We start from the raw sequence: 23,259 nt of genomic DNA, 5'->3' as shown, positions 1-23,259 counted from the left end.
GATGGTCCTTAGATTATGTGCAGTAAAGTTGAACTTTCCAAAATCACTGAATGTTGCACTTGGGGCAGCATACAGCTCCGTTATTAGCGATAAAGTCTGCGTAAACTAGGTCATGTCGGTGCTCCTCATCTCCAAATAAGTCTTGTAGTCTAATCTCAACTGTGTGCAGTCTGGTGCAATTTGGTCTGTGAGATTGAGTCAGACAAACATTGTTTATTACGCAAATCTTGAAATAACCCTGACTAAGCAGCAGATATACATTTAAAACATGATGAACTTAAACATATAGATCACATAAAATCTCTCTTTATAAATATGTCTAGACAAAGAAGATGCTAAAAATATAACCAGTAAAATAGCAGCTTGACATAGAATAAAGTTTAAATAAACAAACAAGCAACAAAGGTTTGTTTAGTCAGTCATCACTTCGTGAATTTACAGCATAGAACTTTGAGTTTGATGCAATTAAGTAGATCAGCTACTACCACTTTACAGTAGATCTAAACTGTTCTCAAGTGGCAATATAGGTTTGGTTTCACCTTTTGTATAATGAAGACATGCAAGTTAAATTGGGCCTAGAGTAAATTTTACAGTTTATCATTATTATGGAAAGCTGATAAATTAGATAAAGCCAACCAAGCAAGTCGACTCCAAATTCTACCTTTTTGTTGATTTATATTTTTCATGGCCATCAGGTGTGGCCCTTGATTGGTTAGAATAAAAACCTGCACCCACACTGGGCATTTATGGAAAACATAGACAAAAGGATAACAGCTAAGGGAGGAGGTTAACTGATTCAAACAGGAATGTTAGGAACTTTAATGATGTAGCTCTAAACTAGTAAGTCAACCTTTACCATTCTTAAGCTTTCTATAACTTCAAAATATTTGGTCAGTGTTTACCTTTGGGGTTGATCTTGCGGACCTCCTCGACATAGTCCCGTGAACGGTAGTCAATGGGGTGTGTGACTCCTCCCTCGCTGATAACCTCATGCTTACTGGCGGAGGCAGTTCCAAAGATAGTGACATCCTTCACAGTCTTACAGAGCTGAGTGGCAGCGATCCCCACCCCTCCTGTATTAAGATAGAATAAGCAAAATACAGATTGTCCAGTTTACTAAAGAGCAAGAGCATACAACCAAAATAAAAACGGCTGATCTACAAATGTGTAGCAAAAATGCACCGTATGAACCAAAACTGGAGAGTCTTCACAAGCCGGCATGCATACACCATATCGGATCAGTGACTGCTCAACGAATACGACACTGGACTACAGATTTGAAGGTTGCGCGGTTGAATCGGGGGTACAACATGTCACTACCAAATAAATAAACCGAAAACACACAATAAGCGCCACAGAAGAGCATCAATCAATACTTGCTGGTGACCCTACCCACTGCCTTACTACTATTAAAAGAAATTAAGAAAACAAATACATTCTGCAACTGCATAACTCCAAGTTGTACAAGTGGTACTACCCTGGATTCATAATAAATTAAAGACCCAGGTTAGCAAAATGTCTCCTATACCACCTACAGTAGCAGTGTTTACAGCAGTCTCCTCTTCTGCCCTTCCAATTAGTGAGGTCGAATACTGTTTGGAATGTAACCAAACAAATTACTAGCTACTACTTTAAAGCCAGTTCAGACTGTCTGTCTAGATTTTGAATGTAGGGCTTGGCTATTTAATTACAAGAATGGTGCCGCATTGTGTTTGGGAATAATAATAAAAAAGAAAGTCTAACACCCTAACCGATTCTATAATTTGTTTGCTTAGTGGGCACCTTAAAGCGAAACATGACCTAATAAAAAGCCAATATGCTAAAAAGCAATCTAAAGAATCCTCATTTCTAAAATTGTACTTCTAGCAAATGGATAGAAGCTGAAAAACTGACAAGCAAGCTTGACTTGCCATTTGTTTGCTCATTAGAGATAAACCTACAGTATAGGGACAAATTTATACTTGTAATCGTTTTTTTTTTTCTTCCATAAAGCTGCTCTGACCTTGCTCTGTACGAATCAAATTGAAATGAAAACCATTGGGGGGGGGAAATGGTTCCCATTCTGAAGAGTGCAATCCACCTACAAATTGTATTTCCAAATTCAAAGATTTCAGGCAGCATCATTACAAAAAGCCAAGCAGATAAAGAAGCTGCGTTCTCATTTACATCACACTGGTTCCTTGCCTCCTATCAATTTACTAAACCAAGAAAACCAACCACAGAACCGTCTTTGCTGGCTTCAAACACCAAGTGAAATGAGCATTAGTTAGAGCTGAAGTGTACAGACAGAGTCAACTAGCACCAGTGCTGTGCAACATGACACTGCAAAATAGAGGCGCCAGTCACCCATGGGCAATTGGTCAGCTTGGTGCAGTTCTTCTCCATCTCTGTATGATGTCCAAGCCACCTTCAGTGTGCGAAGTGTGGGGCACTGTCAAGTGATTTACACTCCCATCTCAATATGTCAGTGTCTGTGGAGTGTGGTATGGCTCTGTGCCTGGGTAGTATCACTATTGTGGGACAAAGCCTACAAGAAAGCAATTAACTGAAATGAAAAATCAGACTGGGGGAAAAATAAATAAATAAAGTTTATTAGCAAGTTCAAAGTCTAAAGCCAAAGTCTAAAACGACAGTCGCATTCCAAATCAAGCTTAGAAGGCTAATATGAAACTGTGCTAATTTTTAATGAATACATAAATAAATAGCCCTTACACTTTCCCAAAATCTGCCTTAATAAAAATATTTTAACTGTTTTTCTAATTTGCGTGTGTGCATGTTTGTTCACTTCATTAACCGAATTAACGCTAAGCGCAGACGATTTAAACTGGTTACAAAGTTGAAAGTAAGCACTCATTTGTGTTTGAGAGAATTAGATTAAATATATGTGTAGGACAAAACGATCAGGAAAGGCAGGAAGTGAGAATGCATTCATAAAGGTCACTGAAGCATAAAGGGCAGCGCTTATTGAATGCCAGAATGAGGGGGGTGGGGGAACACCCCACACCCCCACACACACCCAGAGTAAGGCCAAGCAACATACCATACAAATGCTTTCAGTGTCCTTTATGACTGCACAATATTTTAATTGTTGGAGAATGTATTTAAAAAAAATTCTGGAATATAGAAATGATCAAAAAGTGATAGAGATTTTATTATATGCATATAAGAAATGCAGGCTGATGTATAACCGTGAAGAAAAAGCACTGCATTGGATTTTATTTCAAGTCACACAACTGCGGTGCAATATGAAATTCGAATCAGTCTTTTTGAACAAATTAACTATCATACTGTGAAATTAGCCACTGGAATAAGAATGTAGACTTTTAAAATACCCATAACCCATTTGTTCAGCTTCCTGTGTGAATCTATGTGTGCGTGTGTATAAAGTGGAAGAATTAAAGGGTGTGGTAAGGGTGAACTTGGTTTGTGCTGCCATAGAGACCCAGCCAAACTGACGTGTCTGTCCACAATACATTTACACAAATCGCACACTTCTTATTTACCGGCTTCTTCCCTGCTGGCGCTCACACTGTAACCGTGTTTGTCTGTGTGTACAGAGGGTCAATCTACCTTATGACTTTAGTGCCCTAATCACAAGACCAGCAGCAATATTGCCATGACAACTGCTTACCCTACAGTCGAATTTCTAACCAGACACTGGGAATAGGAAATTATCTTTTTTTTTTTTCTTTCTTCAACACAGTGTTGCTTTTACTGAGATGGAAAACCGAGCCATTAGCAAGAAAGAAGAATATAAAGACAGACAAGAGAGAGAGGGAGAGAGAAAGAAAAGTGAAGCAGGATGGAGTATAAGAGAGTCTCCAGGGCCATAAACAGATTTCCATGGCTAATTGCATTTGTTCTGCTCACGATTAAATTCCATTGTTTTTCATGGCTGAATGAAGACCGATGCTCATCCGATAAGGTTCATTATAAACAACGGTGCATGAGGACACCACATACACACAGCACACAAAATGCACTATGGGCACAGTGAAGTCTTTATTTTTCACCCTTTGCTTACAAATTCACACCCACAAACAGATACACATAGATATTTGGCAGCCCTCAGTCACTACAGCCTGATCCATTGTGCTTTGGAGAAATTTCCCTCAAAAATACTGTGGAATTCTAGATTCCCAGTTATAGCCTACGAAAAGAGGGTAACTAGAGGACAGTGTGTGAGAGAAAGAGAGAGAGAGAGGATTTTGCTCCACTTTCTTAAGCCCTAATTTCAATTCTGTTGACCTGCCGCCATATTAAACACAAGCAGCTAAAAACAGCCACTATTCCACAGCCCACAAATAAACGCACAGATATGTTATGATACATTTAGTATAAGTTCTCAAATATCCCAACTTTAACATATTGATGTGCATAACATTATTTTAATATAAATATTGTAAAGATCATGCATTTCATTACTTTTGGAAATGCAAGGTTTTAAACTTTTGTTAGATTACTTACAAAAAACTTTTGGATAAAATCCTTGTCAGTTGTTTTCACATAACTTTCTTCTTTTTACATTTTTAAGGTAAAATGACTGTAAATGCAAAATGCATTCTATAATTGAATTTACATGTACATTTATTGCTTTCGAATAGTTGAGTCTCATGATCTTGGATTGCAGAGCACAATGTAGATTCCTCAACACTACAATGCTATGCTTTATGTCTTGAGCATATAGTGAACAAAAAGCCATTTAGGATTCAGCCTATGTGCTTTTAAAACCGGTTTGAATCCCCAGTAAAGAAGCCACTAAAAAGATGTAAAATATAGCAGGAGATCAGTGATCTGAAAGCAATACAGAGAATGAAAAGATTAAAATAAAACCCGTTTACACGATATTCATTCTGTGCTACTGCAAATGTTTACACGCTGTACAGCAGTAGGACATTATTGGATAATTAATAGTCAAAAGGATTCAATAATAAATCTTTTAAGCAATTAAAATGTGAAAGCAGTTTGAAAAATGTGTGAACCCAGCAACACACAGCCGCTGTTGGGTGTGTCGGTGCAAAAAAAGAGGAAAGTCACTTTTCATATACATACAGCTAAGTAAAGAATTTTAGTATGACCGAATGTAACTGGTTAAGTCCAGAATAGGATGAATTAACTCTACATAAAGAGCCATCTGATACAATTTGAGAAATGATCACAGGCTCCAGGTCACACCTTCCAAAGCGCTTAGTCCGAATGCAATTCTTTGGCCAGCCCTGGGTCAGTGTACAGTCAGTGGAGTCTCAGTTTAATGTTAACTTGATCATGGCTTGATAATTAATGAGTGTTGATTTGCTTTTGGCCACACTTGAAAGTTTGTTGGCACAAACACAGTGACTACATGCCGCCCCACACCCCTCACACCAGCCCAAACCCTTCCCCAGAGTGTTCTTGGCCATAACACATGGAGTGCTGTCAAGCTCAGGGTGTGTGTCAGGAGCTTAAGACGTGAAAGAGGAAACACGTTTTAGTTCCAGGATAAATGTAAAAAACATCCTGTGGACTGAACTCCCAAATGTTTCCTGAAAACATATGCTCTCTTCTGTAAGCACGTGCACGCAAACACAGATCTGGGGACGAGACTGAACTCAGATCTCCTTGTCTCATATGAAGGAATAAACTGGCAATGCATCATGTTATTTCAAAGAGAAAAACTGAAAAAAAAAAAAATCAACACCAACATGACTAATCAGGTGTACCTATTGAGGTAGCTAGTATGTATTTCATATGCTTTCTATCCATTTATCTATCTATAGATGTATATCTTCAAATATTTCTATTAAAATAAATGTATATTAATAAAGGATAATTAGGTTACTTTTTTGCATGTTTTGGAAAAGTAAAAGTACTTAAAGCAGCTATGATTCATTGTTCCATACAAGTAAATTAGTTGTTAACTAGAACAGAAAATGTTTTTAATTCTATTCTTTTCTCCCCTTCTATCTAACCCCCCCCCCCGCTGTTCTGGGTGTGGTGGTCCGAGAGATCATTGAGGTTCTGCCTTCTGTGACACTCCAGATGGATCACTGTATTTCCTCCTGACATGAGCCAAAGAATCACTCACATACATGTACCTCGCCAGGAAGGCTTCACTTTCCCACCCAGCACTGCTGTGTGTGTTCATATCTAATCCCACGTACTGAATTCAGGCAGAGGATGCAGATGTGTAAGCCCAAAGAGAGCAAGAAAGCGAGGGTGGGAAGGATGTGTGTCGAACAATATCCTATTGAGTAGGGGTAGAGTTTCGGCCTAAACAGACCACCACCCTCCACCCGGCTTTTACATTTCATTTCTCCCTCTCAGTTCCTTTCTCTTCCTTCTCCCCACAAGCTGCATTGCTCTCGCCTTCAGTCATTCACTGCATGTATAATTTCGATCTCCTACACTCGTATATCCTCTTTTCCATATGCACTCCAGCCTACAGTACAACATTAGCATAATCAGTTAGAGAAGCCACTCTGTCTTGCTGTGATCACTGGAAGACCATATGGAATGGTACAGCGTTCATGGAGATTCAGACAGTTAAAGGCACACAGCTTATTTTGAAAGAATTAGAAGAGCAGCACAAACAATCTAGTCCTATGCATTATCTATCCATCTATAGATATCATTCCCATAGTACCGCATTTACAGAAATTAATGATAAATCTTATTCATTATTAATATTGTCATATTCATAATTAATATCTGCTGTATGAGTGAGAATCCACAAAGTGCAACGTCCTTAATCCTCAGATTCTCCTTTGTCAAAAAATTTTAACTTTCCAGCATTCATAAAATCTGACTTGCAACTAATAATAAATAAGGTATGTTAAAAAATAAAAAACAATTCTTAATTATCCCCTCAAATAAAATTCTTGCTTGCAAAAATACGAGTGCTCAACTTACAAATTTACAAAGAAATTTGAGGATTTTTATAAACATTACACTTAAAAATGCAGTAAAACAGCTGGGTTCCCATTTCACATGTCTGAATCAATATTGATTACTGTGGCATGGCATATTTAAGAAAAAAATTTATATAATAGGCCATTAAGCAGAAGAAAGAAAGCACTAGTAATTCCCAACAACAAAAAACAGCTTAGTCACATGTGTGATTTATAAGAGTGCTGTGAATTATGATTAATAAAGTGTAGTCTGGCCTGGTAGACTGGTTTTACTACACCACCAAAAATAAATAAATAAAACAGCAGTAATTTCAACAGTAATCCCTGGCGAAAAACAAAAGCAATGATGCAATCTGGTTTATGCTTTATAGTGCTGCTGTGATGTTTATTCTGCTTCGATATGTTAGCAGATGCTTTTTATCAAGCAAGTATTGATAGTCACAGGAAATTAAAGAGATACTCTTTTTTTTTTAATTTAATCAGCATTAACAACAACTTAAAAGCTTTTTTAAGAGTGAAAACAAAGGAGTAAAACCCAAAAGCGCTACAAATAACTGAATTCAATGTAATAAAAGATTATTCCAGATCTGCAACAGCAAAGCAAGCACGTCATCACTAACAGCTGCAAAAAAACATCTCTAGACAATAAACCCCACCCTGTATCTGGCAAAGCCTATACATAAGATGCTTGCTTACTCTTGCTCTCTTTCTCCCTCTCTCACAGACACAATCAATCATACTGACCTGCAGCCATATAGATAAGCACACACTGGTTGGGGCGCAGGTGGCTGAAGTCAAACAGCATCATGTAAGCGGTGATGTAGTTGACTGGCAGAGCGGCCGCCTCCTTGAAGCTCTACAAATAACTGACTTGCAAAGTTGCTAAAGAGAACCAAAGGCCTTCCCTTTGAATTTCATAAGCCTGGTTTGGTCACACAGTTTTAATCTATAGATTATGTATGTGTTAACAGGAAAGATTGGCACAAATCAGTTTGATGTTTACCAGGGGGAAAAAATAAACAGAACAGCTGTGCTACTTTGAGCTACACTGTTTATACAACCACATATACCTCATAATCTTTCATCCAGTCTGGCAGGATGAATTTATGATGCCCTATAGCTTCATTTAAAAATAGCCTGGCGGATTTTCGAAAACAAAACTTCACATAAATGTGGATCGATGAAGTTCAACATCTGACCAAAAATTTTCTAAATGTAATTTCTGTTCATTTCTGAGAGGAAATTGGTTGTTAAACAAAACAAAAAAAAACAAAAATAAATAAATAAATAAATATTTTTATATATATATATATATATATATATATATATATATATATATATATATATATATATATATATATATATATATATATATATATATACACACATACACACACACATACACACACTACAATCCATCAAGTGCAGTGTACAGATTGAAAACGTATTCCTTTAAAGACAACTCTATAGAAGATTAAAAGGGCTTTTTAAATATTAAGAAAATTTGCAAAAAACAGACTGATAATACAATTTTGCAAATTTAATGCAAGTGTAATTATCCGCCTGCAATCAAAGACATCCAGAGATCATGCCTCATGATAAATAAAGAACCAAAAGACAGCACAATGTCACCTGCTTGGTATAATACCACTGATTTATGCAGATTTTCATTTTTAGGTTTCATCAATGACAAGTTTAAGCAACTATCCATAGCCATCCAATATAATTTTAATTTTTCTATTAAAAATTTGGTAGTAAAATGCATAGCTTAAATTATGACCTACAAAATGGCAACTATGTATTTAATTAAACTTATTCACTTGCATGACAAAATACTTATTCAAACTACACATTTAATTATTTGATAAAAAAAAAAAATCTATCCAAATCGAGAACATTTTAATTATTGTCGCTATATACGAAAATGCAAATTCAATCTCAAATTTTTGTGCATTGGATTAAATAAATTATTTTTAAAACCGATAACTAATTTGCTGTTGCATGCAGGCGTCAGGGCAATATCGATTCTAGATGTCGGCTCTGTTTCTAAGAGAAACAAATCCATTAATAATTCCTCACATTCATTCCGTATGGAAAAACAAGCCAGTCGTATTCCTCAAGTTTAAATAAGAAACGCATGCATTATTAATGGCGTAATAAGCAGAAAGAGATATCAGTGCACTGTTAACCTGTGGAATAGTGTGTAATCGCCTTTCAGAATCTTTATTACTGTGGAAAACATTTTTTATGATGCTATAGTTATCATCTGTACAAACCCCCCAACCAAAAAAATAAGAAAAAAAAAAACCCTACAAGTCCATTGCAGCATTGCAAAGACTTATTCTCCAGACACACCGGCCATTTTGGACACAAATACACAACTACATAAACACACACCTGCTCTTTGTGCATGAGGTCCCAGAAAACACTCAGACAGCCTACAATTTATTGACACAGATGTGCTTTCCCACCCAAAGATGTGCACATATGCTGACACATTATCTTTTTCCTCATAGATAATGTATGCACATGAGCTAATCTAAAACACTGTACATTTGCAATCCCACAAAAGCCTAGTGATAGAAATAACAATTACAGCAAACACACAATATGTATATAGGTCACATAATGTAATAAAAGATTATTCCAGATCGCAGGCCACCACTAACAGCTGCAAAAAAACATCTCTAGACAATAAACCCCACCCTGTATTTGGCAAAGCCTATACATAAGATGCTTGCTTACTCTTGCTCTCTTTCGCTCTTTTTTTTTCTCACATAGACACAATCACACTGACCTGCAGCCATATGGATGAGCACACTCTGGTTGGGGCGCAGGTGGCCGAAGTCAAACAGCATCATGTAAGCGGTGATGTAGTTGACTGGCAGAGCGGCCGCCTCCTCGAAGCTCATCCCCTCGGGCATAAGGAAGGTGTGTGCGGTGGGGACCACTGCCACTTCCTGCCACAGACCACTGCGGTTTAGAACCAGAACCTTATCACCCACCTGCAGGAAACGCACAAAAAAAAAAAAATACATTGAAAAAAGTATTTTAGGCAACCATTTTGAGCCGAAGAAAAGTGCCGCACATACACAAACGTCAAAATTCAAGTCAAACCAAAGCATTTATTTAAAAAAAAAAAAGGATCATTTTATTTGCCAAAAAAAAAAAAAAAAATAGTTATCCCAATGCTCAATTAAAAGGAACTAGAAGGTTAAAAAAAGATCTCGATGCTCATAAGGATCATTTCAAAGAACTTAGTACTGCTTGACTTTGTAGTATAAAGTTAAGTAAGAGTAATGACTCATAATCACACTGACTGGTGTCACCAAGAACAGAATCTGTTCCCTTTTAAACCCGTGTCTTCCTCCTGCCAGCTCTGACAATTCTGACAGTATTCTCAGCCTCAAGCATTAGGGACCTGAATCGAAATCTATATCTGGATTGCTGTAAAGCTGCTTTTACAGTGTACATTATGAAAACTTCTAAATAAATCTGAATGAAATTTAATTTCACATCCTATCAAACAAGAAGCTATCTCCATAAACACTGGCTAATATGAATATACAAATTTGACAATTAAAAGGAAAAAGCTGGTTGGAGAAAAAAATATATATAATAATTTTTAGATAGAGATAGATAGATAGATAGATAGATAGATAGATAGATAGATAGATAGATAGATAGATAGATAGATAGATAGATAGATAGATAGATAGATAGATAGATAGATAGATAGATAGATAGATAGATAGATAGATAGATAGTCTGTCTGTCTGTCTGACAGACAGACAGACAGACAGACAGACAGACAGACAGACAGACAGACAGACAGACAGACAGACAGACATTTCTCCCCCCCCAACACAAATAAGGCACAATGCAACCAATGGAGCTATTAATCGGAAATGTGTTACATCACACTTTTGTTGTAACAGAAGGTGTTGATTAATGTTTTTATATCAACGGCTCCTATTTAAAGTACTCACTCTAATGAGAAATCATGGAAAACTGGGATGTGCGTCAAAAGACTAATTTTTTAAATGGCAACCTTCACTATTCCTTTAAGCTTTCTGACAAGTCTTCAGCAACAGAAGTTGGTTAACAAACCTTTAAAATCAGACAAAAATTCAACCACCACTTCTAAGTTAATCTTAAACAGTAATCTTGAGTGTGATGAAATGATGCATCATTCCAGTAGTCCTGTAGTGCAAGCTTATTAAAAATGAGCAAAAACTAAGTTCTTCTGGTAATTGTTTGGGCAAGCCCAAAGTAAACTAACATACACTAGATTTTAGTCTTCTAAAACATTTCATTTCATAAAGGAAAACCCTGCTGTGTTGGAATTTAAAATAACAATTAAGGGTCAATGGAAAGTCTGATGTTGGCTTATTTGCATTTAAATAAAAAATTTGGGGTTCTTGGAATAGTAAACAGTTTAAGCCCTCTAAAGTACTTCTACTTTTCCCAAAAGACAATTGTTTTGTGGTTCTGAATAGAATGGAGTTGGAGAAATAAATAACCACAAAGATTTGCTTCTGGCAGAAGTTTTATGCCAATGCTTTCTTACACATCAGTTACATGTCATTTTTATTTTTTTTTATTTCATTTCATGGTACATTTAATCTGAATAGTGTCTGCGTGTGGGGGAAAAAGGCAGGGCTCAAACATACTTGTAAAAGAAGTCTTCTGGTCATTGATCACTTCCTGCAACTTTGGGTTGAAACTTACTTATCAAACAGCATTTACATACACTGAACATCAACCTAATAATCTTTTATATCTAGAACAACCAATGATGTGAGCAAGAGAGACAGAAATTCCATCAAACACAGAGTAAAGCAAGTGAGTTATTGTCATGTTTAAGGGTCCAATACACATTATATGGCAGTCCTAGGAGTTTAATTCACTTTCACTAAAAGAATAGTTTAGATAAGAGAATTACTTTCTGGAGCCAAGAGGTTAATGTAGCTAATGATTAATGGATGTTTTTCTATGGTCTAGTAAAACTATAACCAGTCCAGCTTTCCATTACAATTTCAAAATCAAACCGAAGACTGGTAAAGAATCACAAAACAGCACTAAGGAAAGAGTATTGTTGGAAATGCCAGCCATGGAATAATGTCACACTAAGTTACGCTGAGCAGACCACATAAGTGAGCCTGTATTGCAATATAAAAAATAGAGGCAATTTGAAGCAGATTTTTTTTTCTTTTTTTGGGAAAATAACTCACTAAATAAACCCTTGCAGCTCCTGTGCAAAACTGACAAAACAGTCAGACAACAAACATATGGCGGTTTGATTTTAGTGCAAGTGAAAAACCATAATTAATTAATTACTCTCCATTAACCATAACGCACCCTGATTTTTAACACTATTCCACTAAAATGCTACTCTAAATAATAAGCAAGACAAATGTTTGACATTTGTAGTAGCTGTTAGATTTCATTTAATTTGCAAGAAAATACCACGTGAAAACAGTGTAAAAAAAATTACATGCACAAAAGAGAAACATCCACACAGAGCTACAGGAAACCTCCACCAGCAAACTTCCACAACTTCCTTTGGAATCAGGAGACACAGGAAACAGTGTGTGTGTACACACACACACACACACACACACACACACACACACACACACACACACACACACACACACACACACACACACACACACACTGCACTTTTGAACTACTATAATGACTGTGTAGGAGGGCTGACTGGTCCACAACACAACATTTATATAGTCTAAAACAATGTTAAAAATGTAAATGGCTCCAGACATGAAGACAGATTAGTATAACATTACTTGCAGGTTCCAAAAGTCTGGAATTTTGAATTCTGATTCATAATTTAAAAGTGTGTAGTGTTGTAGTAATCTCACTGACTATCGTTTCAATGAACAGGACTTCCAAATATAGACAACGTTTCAGCTGCCATAAATTATCAGTCTTTTTGCATTACAATACAATTCCGATTGGTCAGCTGTATTTCCTGGTGTAAAAAAAATCAACGGTTTACATTCATGTACCCCTTTTAATAAGTTCATTGGAATGCTCCCAATAGCATTTGAGGCACAAATAAAGTGGCACACAAAAAAAATTGTCAAACACAAATAAGTCTCATATATATATATATATATATATATATATATATATATATATATATATATATATATATATATATATATATATTATATACACACACACACACACACACACACACACACACACACACACACACACACACACACACACACACACACACACACTTAGAATTTTATTTTATTTTTTTAAAATCAGAGATTCAGTATAACAATTATCCCAATTAACCATTTTCTCATAGATCAGGATGAGTTTAGAGTGGCCTGCTTATCCTCTAATGTGGCAAAAAAGGCATTAATTACAGGTGCAGTCATTATTCATCATGTTCAGTGTAAACATGAACAAAAGATTTCTAACTTCCTGTCTTTCATTTTGCTTCATTCCTGACTCCAGCCTCCTCCTCCCCTCTTTCTCTAATATGATGAGTTGCTCTCATCGGGGAAGCAGCCAGATTCTTCAGCCTCAGTAACCACGAGACAAGATGACAAGCAAGTGCTCTCACACACAAAAGAAAAAGTAGACAGTTATGCACATACATTCACACGAATACACAAGATAAAAGGGCTCACTCTTTTTCTCCACTAACAAAAACACATCAAGTGATAGTTTCTTAGGTCACCCCCACACACCCCAAATGAACAAACACACACTCCTGCATGCATACAACCAATTAAAAAAACCTCCAGATATTAAAACTTCCACAAAAGCACACACACACACACTAATAGACCCAAGGGAGACATGAACATAGCTGTCTATTGAGTCCAATTAAAGAGTGATTCCTCTTTCAATCGCAGTCATCTCACTCTTTTCCCAGCACACACTGTCCCAATTCTTCTCTCTTTCCCTTACTCTCCCTCTATCTCTGTTCATCCCCCTCCTCCTCCTACTCTTTCACCCACTCACTCACCCTTTCTTGCTCATCACCTCCACCTTCTCTTCTACCATGTCTTTCCTCTTTCCTTCATTTAATTGGACAGCGCCGGTCAATAGACGTGGGTGCCTCGACTAAACCACCATGACTCAGGCACACACACTTTTGGCTCTAAAGGCATATGCTGGTAAGAAATAATGATCTTCACATCATACACTCACTACCCTGTGTACACAATGCCCTGTGGTGTACAACAGAGACAAGTACATTTACACAAATTCACCCTTTCTTGCTTTATAATAAATAAATAAAATTTTATAAAATTTATATATATATATATATATATATATATATATATATATATATATATATATATATATATATATATATATATATATATATATATATATATATATATATATATATATATATATATAAGCACACGTCATATGACAATGACAACTTCATTATTTCTCATTACAAGTGTCCATATATTGGTTAATCAGTTAATTTTTCTTACACATCTTGGGCAGGAAATGTCTGTAGACATTAATAGTATTAAGACCAATGTTTTCAATTATTGCCATTTTCAAAGGCTCTATGAAAAGTTCAGCTTTTTTGTGGATTTTGCAAATTACACTGGAATGGTCTCTGAACCACAGCATAAACACAGGCAAAAAGCCATCTGACATTTGCACTGATGTTCTGAAATCTGATATTAACCTCTCAAGCTTTCAGTAAATAAGGCAGACGACATTGACGGGGGAAAAAAAACAAAATATTAAACACTTTACTTAAAAAGTAAGGCCTACAGTAATGTTAATGATGGTTGGATGGAGAGTAAAACGCTCTCCTGTGTCAGTCGATCCTCAGACATGCGAAAACATTTTGGGCGGCAGATCAATAACGAAAAATTAGACAGTATGCTTCTCATGTCTGCTGTACTGAGAGACCATGTCTCTTGGAGGACCCAACCACAGATAGACATTACTCCTTTGGGTGCTATATGTAAAAATCTCATGTACTGCTCATTTCTACCAAAGTGGAATCCAATCTTCAGCTAAAATGCAACAAAAGACTTAAACTAGTGTGACACCACTATACAGTAGTGACATTGCAGTTCACTTTGTTTCATAGAGCACCAAAACTTTTACAGTTAGCCAGGATTACTACTGTACAATCCCCAAGTATGACGGATGAAATAAGTATACTGCTATGAGCTATATTACCTCATACACAAAAAGGATCCTCAGGTATTCTGAAACCCTCTTTAGTTTGATGATTTGATTAATGGATTATGAAAATACATCACAGCATTCGCTGAAACACTCAGCGTGTGAAGCTGGGCAGAAACACCCACGGGACAAATTTATTGATTTGTTTGAGAGCTGATTTGCATATCGCAACCTTCGCCAACAGCAGCATAGCGAATGCCAATATTGCATTAAAAATTAACCAGCAGTTTTGTAGATGTCCACTGGGCCCGTTTCTGATATAGTCCCTGAATACAATTACAGTTTGATCTGACAAACACCCTTGGTGGTTGATATCTTTCTTTCTATCTATCTATCTATCTATCTATCTATCTATCTATCTATCTATCTATCTATCTATCTATCTATCTATCTATCTATCTATCGTGCTAGATCTCATGCCTAAGTAATACATTTCATGTCTAATTAATAGATATGCCTCTGCAATCAAGTTCTTATTTTCTAAGAAATTTTGGTTCACCAATTACTCAAATCTTGCTCCCTTTTTCATTTCTTAACAAGCTTTTACATAAAATATATACAGAAAAACGGGCCAGATAGTGTGACAAAAAAAAAAGAGACCTATTTAAAAAATAAAAATAAAATAAAATAAAATTTGTGGAGGAAATTCCAGCCTGACCGTATGAGCTAGAAAAATATAATTGAGAACAGATGTGACTGATCCCTGCAGCAGGGTTCTGATAAATACATGTACAGCTCATACATTATTTATATAAACCAGTTGATGAACAGTTTAGGAATTAGCCCTCCTTGGTTAAGTCATGTGATATGATTAACTCGAGTCTATGACTGTGTGCGAGTGCGTTTCTCTTCCTCTCCTATAAAAACTGCTATTTCATAATACGCTAAGCATCAGCAAATTTCAAAGTGCACACAGTCAGCAGTGATTTGATACGAGCAGAGTGTGAGGAGTGTGTGGCACGCTGTGTGTCTGCATGGGGCTTTATGAGCAGGGTGTTTACGAGCAGGGAGAGGCCGTGTGGTGCTTTTTTGTCTCTGAGCAATAACCTGTTTGGGCGTGAGTGACAGGAATGGATTAAGATGGTCTTTTAATCTGATTTCTGCAATGAAAGAGACTGAAGATAGACAAGGATGAACAAAAGGAAACTAGACTGTCTGATATCCATCTGTTCAGCTGGGTGAGACAGCATCTTCTCCCCCTCCTCACTCTCGCGTTCATGCGCTCTCGCTCGCTCTCTCACACACTCACACCCCTACACTTTCACCTTCATATAAAACCTACTCACAGGGCTGCACAATGTTTCACGCCCTGTCTTGGGTGCCTCTGTCTTTCTTCTCACTATGCTCATGTTTTCTAATCTATCAGACATTTTCATGGTGCTGTCATGTCATGCAAGCCATGAGGTGTCCCCATGCATACTAACCTGGTTGCCAGATCCAGACTGGGAGGATTCCTTTTTGTCTAACCTATAGCTTGCATTACACTTTATATTAGAGGTTTCCAAGCGTATTCACAAAGGACCAGTGAAGCTGCAGGCTTTTGTTTCAGCCAAATAGGAGGCACACTTGATATCTGATTGGAGACCAAGATGAACTGATTACACAAGTGGACTCAGGAGTGGCTCCTGCTTGGATGGATTAAAAGCCTGCTCTAAATAACTGAGCTCAATTTCATTAGAATCAGACCAAAAACTGAAACCCATGATGAATACATAGTCAAAGTATATATGATACTGTGGGTTATTAGCAATAGTTTAGTTTATTATAAAATGTTTCAAAAAAATAATATGCAAATAAGGTAATCACTGTTTTATAATTATAACACTGCGTTTTATTTCTAACACACAACCAATTGTTAAACTTTTCACAGGCAGAAAGAAAGGCAGACAGACAGATAGGAAATCATTGCATACATAACACTTATTGTGCATAAAAAAAAAATAGGATGACTACCCATAACGTCAGGATCCAAAATCAGACTTACTTTGAGAATACCGTAATTATTTCCTATAATCATGACCGGCTTAAAATAGTGGATCCAACCTGGCAACCCGTAACAACGCGCATCACGCATGACTCATTGATTTGTGCCTATAGAGATGCTCTGATTGACCGCCTCAGAATAAAATGCACATCTAAACTATGCTTAAAAAACATTAATGTCTTTCAGTTTATTTTAAAGAAAGCTATATCTAAAAGGCATGGTTTTAATTACGAAGCGGATAAAAAAAAAAATAAAAAAAAATGAAACAAGTGCCACCAGACGCGGTTCTTTAGAGAATAAAGGTGTAAAAAAAAAAAAAAAAATTCTTTAAAAAAATGACAAGGGGAAAAAATATATATATTAATTATGACGTCAGATAGCGTCCCCTGGCTCCAGGCGCGCGAGGCAGATGACAAAAGGCGCGTGCGGATATTTGCATAACATCGCTCCCTCCGCTCACGCGCCTCGCCCTTTTCTTACACTTGGGGTGGGGTGGGGGGGATGGGGGGGTTTACATAGTTACATAGTAACCCTGAGACTGCACTTTATACGAGAAGCAGAAGTGCATTCACACCACACCGAGTGCATTGATTGCCTTCATGTTGTAGAAAGGCATTTGGGATTGAACGCTACTCCTGAAATGCAACCCTTTTACCCAAAATCATCCCAGAACCGAGCTAAAAGCCCGTGACAATAAAACGCCACGCGACCCAGAGGAACCGCTTGTCGATTATATCTAATAATAATATCTTATTAGTGTCAGACAAAGGCGTTTTTGGATCAGACATCCTCCTAGAATGCTGCGCGCCTGCACGAGTTGTCGATCCTGCGCGCGACGGCTGTAACGGGTGTGGGCGCGAGGGGCGGCGGCTCGGTTATCATTCAACGCTTCACGAGCAGCTCGAAGCCGCCAGATTTCATTGTTGTCGCTGCTTCTATTGAACCACGCATTACAGTTTCAATCCAATGCATATCGGAAAATTCGCATTTCCCCCTAACCACCACCTCCTAATCCCCTTGAATCATCACCATGCCAGGTGATGCTGATGCAGATGACAGGCTATAAGGTACCCTCCTCAGGGGTGTGGTCACACGGGTGCCAAAAGGTGGTCATCCTTAAAATAAAACCTTATATTTTAGCCTTAAATGTATGCAATTAAGTTGGAACTGAAGCGCGCTTTGATTTTGGAAAGCGACATTGTGATGACAATATTGCGCGAGCATATCTTAAGATGCTTGATTAAATGGTGCCAGTCTTGTCTATACCCCCGATCTCCCCACATCCAAAAAAACATGGTCACGCCACTAGTCTATTGTCTCCTGAACATCGTCGATATACCGTACTGGCCTTCCAGCGCCCTAAAAACGGTGCCACACTGCGTGCGCCAATACGCACTGCCATGTCTACTAAGGGTGGGGTACTGGTTAGGCGTGCAATTTAGGCTCACTCATGGTGACCCATTAGTGCCCAGGAGTGAACCAGAACTTGAGAGGAAGTCGAGAAAGAGGAGAAGCGCTTACTTTTCTGTCCGTCACTTCTTCACCGACGGCCTCGACGACCCCTGAGCACTCCATCCCCGGCGTGACCGGCGGAGAGGGGAGGCGGTCGTAGAGCCCCTGGCGCGCCATGAGGTCGGCGAAGTTGAGGCCGCACGCTTTGACTCGCACCATCACCTCGCCGGGCTTCAGCGCCGGCTTTCCTTTCTTCACCTGCAGCTTCACTTTGTCGTAACCGCCGTAGCCGGTGAGCACGAGCGCGCGGTAGGTGAACGCGTCCTCCTCGGCGGGCTTATCAGCGGGCGCCGCCGACGCCTCTGCTGGAGCGGCAGCAGCAGCGGCGGCGTCGGTGGTGGCGTCGGGTTCGGCGGGCGTTGCCTCCGGTTTGTTCTCGGTTTTGGGGGACTCCGCTTTGGACTCGGCATCCTGCTGCTGCGGTTTTTGCTCGTCGGCGTTCTGTTGCTGCGCGGGCGCGTCTTCGCCTGACATGCTGGAGATAAACTGGGGCTGGCTTTGGTGGAAACTGGAGGATTCAGGGGGGGAAAAGCCTCGGCTCGTTGACGCTTTTAGAAGGGGGGATATAGAATAAACAGGGTCGTCGGTGAGCACGCAAACGCGACCTGCAGTCCTCTCTCTACGCGTTCAGTGCGGCTGAGAGCTGAAACGCCTGAGGGGTGGAGAGAAAGCGAGAGAGGAAGAAAAGGGAGTGCTCTGAGATGCGCGCGACGACTACAATGACCCGCGCCTGACGTGCCTTTTTCTCTCTCTCTCTTTTTTTTTTTTTTACACAAGGGCGTGTGAGATCCGCGGAGAGGCGGAAAAACCGGAGAAACAGAATCACGGAACAGAGCAACATATGATGAGATGTGCATTTTTTTTTTAATCTATGGCATTATGGTGGCACCACCTAATTATAGGAGGCAGCTGCAAATTAATATAAAAATATATATATAATACAACAACTAATTTATTGCCTGGTGCTAAATGCATTGCAAAAAAAGACTATTGTAATATTGCTTATATTTCTATCTATATATTAAGCTATTTGTTGAAAATGTGCTTCACTCTGTTACATTAACTTGACTATTATATGGCTAAATTCTTAAGGGAATTCAGGCATAAAGCTGACAGAGATGGAACTGAATCATAATTTTCAAAATACATAAGTCCAAGAGTTAATTTTGCAATTTTTTAAATTTTTTGTTTGTGGTTTTTTTTTGTTTTATTATTATTGACTTTTTAAAGCTGCCAAAACTAGCATCTGCCAATTGTAATGTGTGGTATAGAATAAATCATGAAAGCCCACAGCTTGATTAGATGTCCATGATGAATCAGTGTGAGAATCTGATCCTATAAAGGAAATCCAAACCAAAATATTCAAGCAAATGAAAAGGTTTTAGTAAACAAGCACATATTCTGATGTTAGAAACTGCAGAGACAAGCTCTAATCAAATTGGGACAATATCCATAGTTCAAGATCTCCTATAGCTGGACTTTTTCCAATACATCATTCTAGATATTGAATATTTAAGACCAATGGTTGCTTTTTTTATTTTTTACAGTGTTTGTCCTTATGGTTGATTATCTGCTTTGGAAGATCCCTTAAAGGAATAGTTTTCACAGTCTTTCACTTACAGGTGCAGTATAAACAAAGGCAGATATTTGGGGTCTTAAATATAATTTTTTTTTTTTATGTAGCTCTGAGACAATTAAAATATAAAACTGTATTTGGCTAACAGGTTAACACTACAAATAAACTGACTCCTATAAATTGCCACCACACATTTTATCCATTGCCTAAAACCAAATTCAGATCACTTGCAGCTTGACATGGTTAGAGGCATGTGATAATTTGGTCATGCAGTTTGCATGATGCTAATTGATGGCAGGTTATCCTCGTAGCTGCAGTGCAAGCCAATTTGCATGCAAACATGTTTTGGCTGGTTGACTCTATATGAGGTAAAAAAAAAAAAAAGTGCAAATTCAATTTTCCTCGAGCTATCCATTTAATGTAATTTAGGCAAGGCACACGCCTTTGCATTGCATGTTGTGGCTGAACAACAAATTAGAAGTGGTGTGGTGAACAGAGGAATGTGCATGAGGTGAGGAAGAATCAGCTTGTCAAGGAAATAATACATAAATGGTGGAAATAGAGTTTGGGTGCCAGCATGGAGAATGGAGTGTGAGGGAGGGAAAGAGAGAGGTCAGACGGAAATTTCTGTTTATTCCCCCAATTCTCAATGACTGATTGGGAAATCTCTGTAGGCCTACAGACCATTGTTCGTACTGTCAACATGCACGGTCTGGTGATCCAAAAGTAGGTGCCTAATCTAGATTGATGAACTTTTTGTTTAGTGGGCCAAGCAAATAAACAACTGAAGAGTAAACCATATCACTCCCTATACCTGGCTGGAACTTTAGATTGTATCTTTTAGATACATGCATATAGTGAACCATTAAACCTACAACTGCCTACTTATGTATCTTTTTAAAATAATTTTTAATGCAGTGTATCCAAATTTCCAAAGATGCATATAAAATGATGCATAAACTTGTTTTTCTCTTACACCGAATATGTAAAGTGCACATTGCAAGAACACGTGTGAAAAAACAAAAAGGCTGGTAAACATCGCACGTTTTCTTAACTCAAGTCAAAACGGAAATATAAACAGCTGCTAAATGATAAATGCTCGAGCTTAGTCATGCGCGCACGCGTACCCACTCCGCACTGACAACAGCAGCAAAGGCCAGAGAAAGTGTGCAACCGAGCAGCCGGCGAAATGCACAGGAAGTGAAGAGAAACAGGAAGAAGTGAGTGGGCGTTGGAGGCACTACATCATGATTACTTAGCATCCAAGGTCTCTGAACTCGCAAAACATGATCACGCGCATAGAAGCTTTTAGACAATAAACTATACAATATACAAAAATATAGACAATCAAGTATGAAATATCGTTTCATATACAACGAATAGAGCCTGAAACAGACAGTGCTTAGTTATTTTTTATTAAATTATATTCCTACGCCGGTTTGTACAATTATTATTTTTTATCATTTTTTATTTTATATATATATATATATATATATATATATATATATATATATATATATATATATATATATATATATATAGTGTGTGTGTGTGTATGTATGTATATATATATATATATATATATTAGTATGTATGTAATTTAACGAGTCAGTGTGTTGTGAAACAGCGGCACCTGCTGGTGATTTAATAAATCCTCCTGCAAATCCTGCCTAATTACTTTATATGTTTATGTGACTTAGCTAATTCGTTCATTAGCATCCTTTTCTTTTTTATGAGAAGAAGTAGGTGTGTTACAGAAGAGTAAACACAAAAATGTGCAAGACAAGGAATACTTCAAGGCCAGAGACTGGAACCTATGCATTAATTAGATGTCTGCTAGTCATTAAAAGCTAGAAAAGAGAAAGACAGGGAGTGTATTTATTTTAATAGAATATACTTTTTGGATCGGGTACATCTGCCTTGGAAAACCTTATCCAATATGCGTTAATTCAACAGTGTCAGCTGTTGGATATGTGTATTATAGCTTTTACTCTGGATTGTGTAGCACAATTTGGATTAGCAAATTACCTATAATCCACATTCTCCAAAAAGTGCAGACCATTAATTGAGGAGTTGCAAAGATGTCCTTCTGATTTAGGTGTAAATCATTCTGCATTTACAGGAGTAGTTCAGCCTAAGATCAAGGTTACACTATATTTAATTGAGCACAAATGCTGTCAGTCAATCAAGTCTTGTGTCAGAACAGGTTTTTTTTGAGCTATCATTTTTCAGGTAATTTCATACAACTCACAATGCTCTGCAACATTAAACCATCACACATTTGACTTTATCATCATGAGTTGTTCAGTATATAAAGCAGATTCAATTATGTGACATCTCACACTTTGCAACACTATTTTAAAAAATCCATCTTGAACATTCTATTGCTATCTGGTGGCAACTTGCTGAATCATTGCACTTTATATACTTACATTTTATATATATATTTTATTTTATTTTATTTTATATTCTTTTTAAATACAGAGTTATCTGTATTTTAATATTATTTAATATTCACTGTAGGCTTCCTTTGCACATTATCTACATTAACCTCAGCACTTAACAATGGGACCAGGGAGACCGTGCCGAGCTTGAGTAATCCAAGCTGAAGATCAAAGCGGAGACTAACTGCTCCACCAACATGCCTCCCTTCTTTCTTCTATGTAGAAGCTTTCAATGTTTCCAATAGAGGACAAATCCATGGACCCTTTTGGGTAATGGATAGGACCCATCTGAAGGATCCTACATATAAGTAAATTGTATAAAAATTGTTTTTGTTTACACTGTTCCTTTAAGAATCCCCTTCTCTAATAGAGAGCAGGATATCGATTATATGCCCTGCACAGTACATTCATATAACTGATTCATTTTACTAAGTGAAATTAAACGGATCAATCTAAAATGATTTTTGGCAGTGCAGCTGTAGTTGACCATTTGCTTATAAAAGATTACTGAAATGGAAAAGTTGGGAATAAGAATGTGGTATCTGTTGTAGAATGGCTAGGCCTCTTAAACTGAATACTTTTAATTAAAGAGTGAGAAATTTTCAATGACTAGTATAATAAAAACAAACTGCTTTGACACAA

The 23,259-nt window shown here is 37.6% G+C and overlaps 1 protein-coding gene and 1 long non-coding RNA gene across 2 annotated transcripts in view; one reads left to right on the top strand and one right to left on the bottom strand.

The window, feature by feature from the left end:
- The window catches only part of vat1 (vesicle amine transport 1), a 33,140-nt gene extending 13,612 nt beyond the window's left edge, over positions 1–19,528 (bottom strand). The window contains exons 1-3 of the mRNA XM_046865609.1: positions 18,607–19,528; positions 9,685–9,892; positions 903–1,073 (exon numbers count right to left, since the gene is read on the bottom strand). Coding sequence (XP_046721565.1) covers positions 903–1,073; positions 9,685–9,892; positions 18,607–19,071 — 844 coding nt within the window. The 5' untranslated portion in view covers positions 19,072–19,528. The remainder of the gene's footprint in view (positions 1–902; positions 1,074–9,684; positions 9,893–18,606) is intronic.
- A 1,021-nt stretch (positions 19,529–20,549) lies between these two features.
- On the top strand, positions 20,550–23,259 carry LOC124396520. Its single transcript, XR_006927789.1, has 2 exons — positions 20,550–20,684; positions 22,697–23,259. It is a non-coding gene; the product is annotated as an uncharacterized LOC124396520 (long non-coding RNA).

This window comes from Silurus meridionalis, chromosome 14, assembly GCF_014805685.1.
Source record: "Silurus meridionalis isolate SWU-2019-XX chromosome 14, ASM1480568v1, whole genome shotgun sequence".
Taxonomy (NCBI): Eukaryota; Metazoa; Chordata; class Actinopteri; order Siluriformes; family Siluridae; genus Silurus; species Silurus meridionalis.
This window is presented reverse-complemented; position numbering and strand designations above follow the sequence as displayed.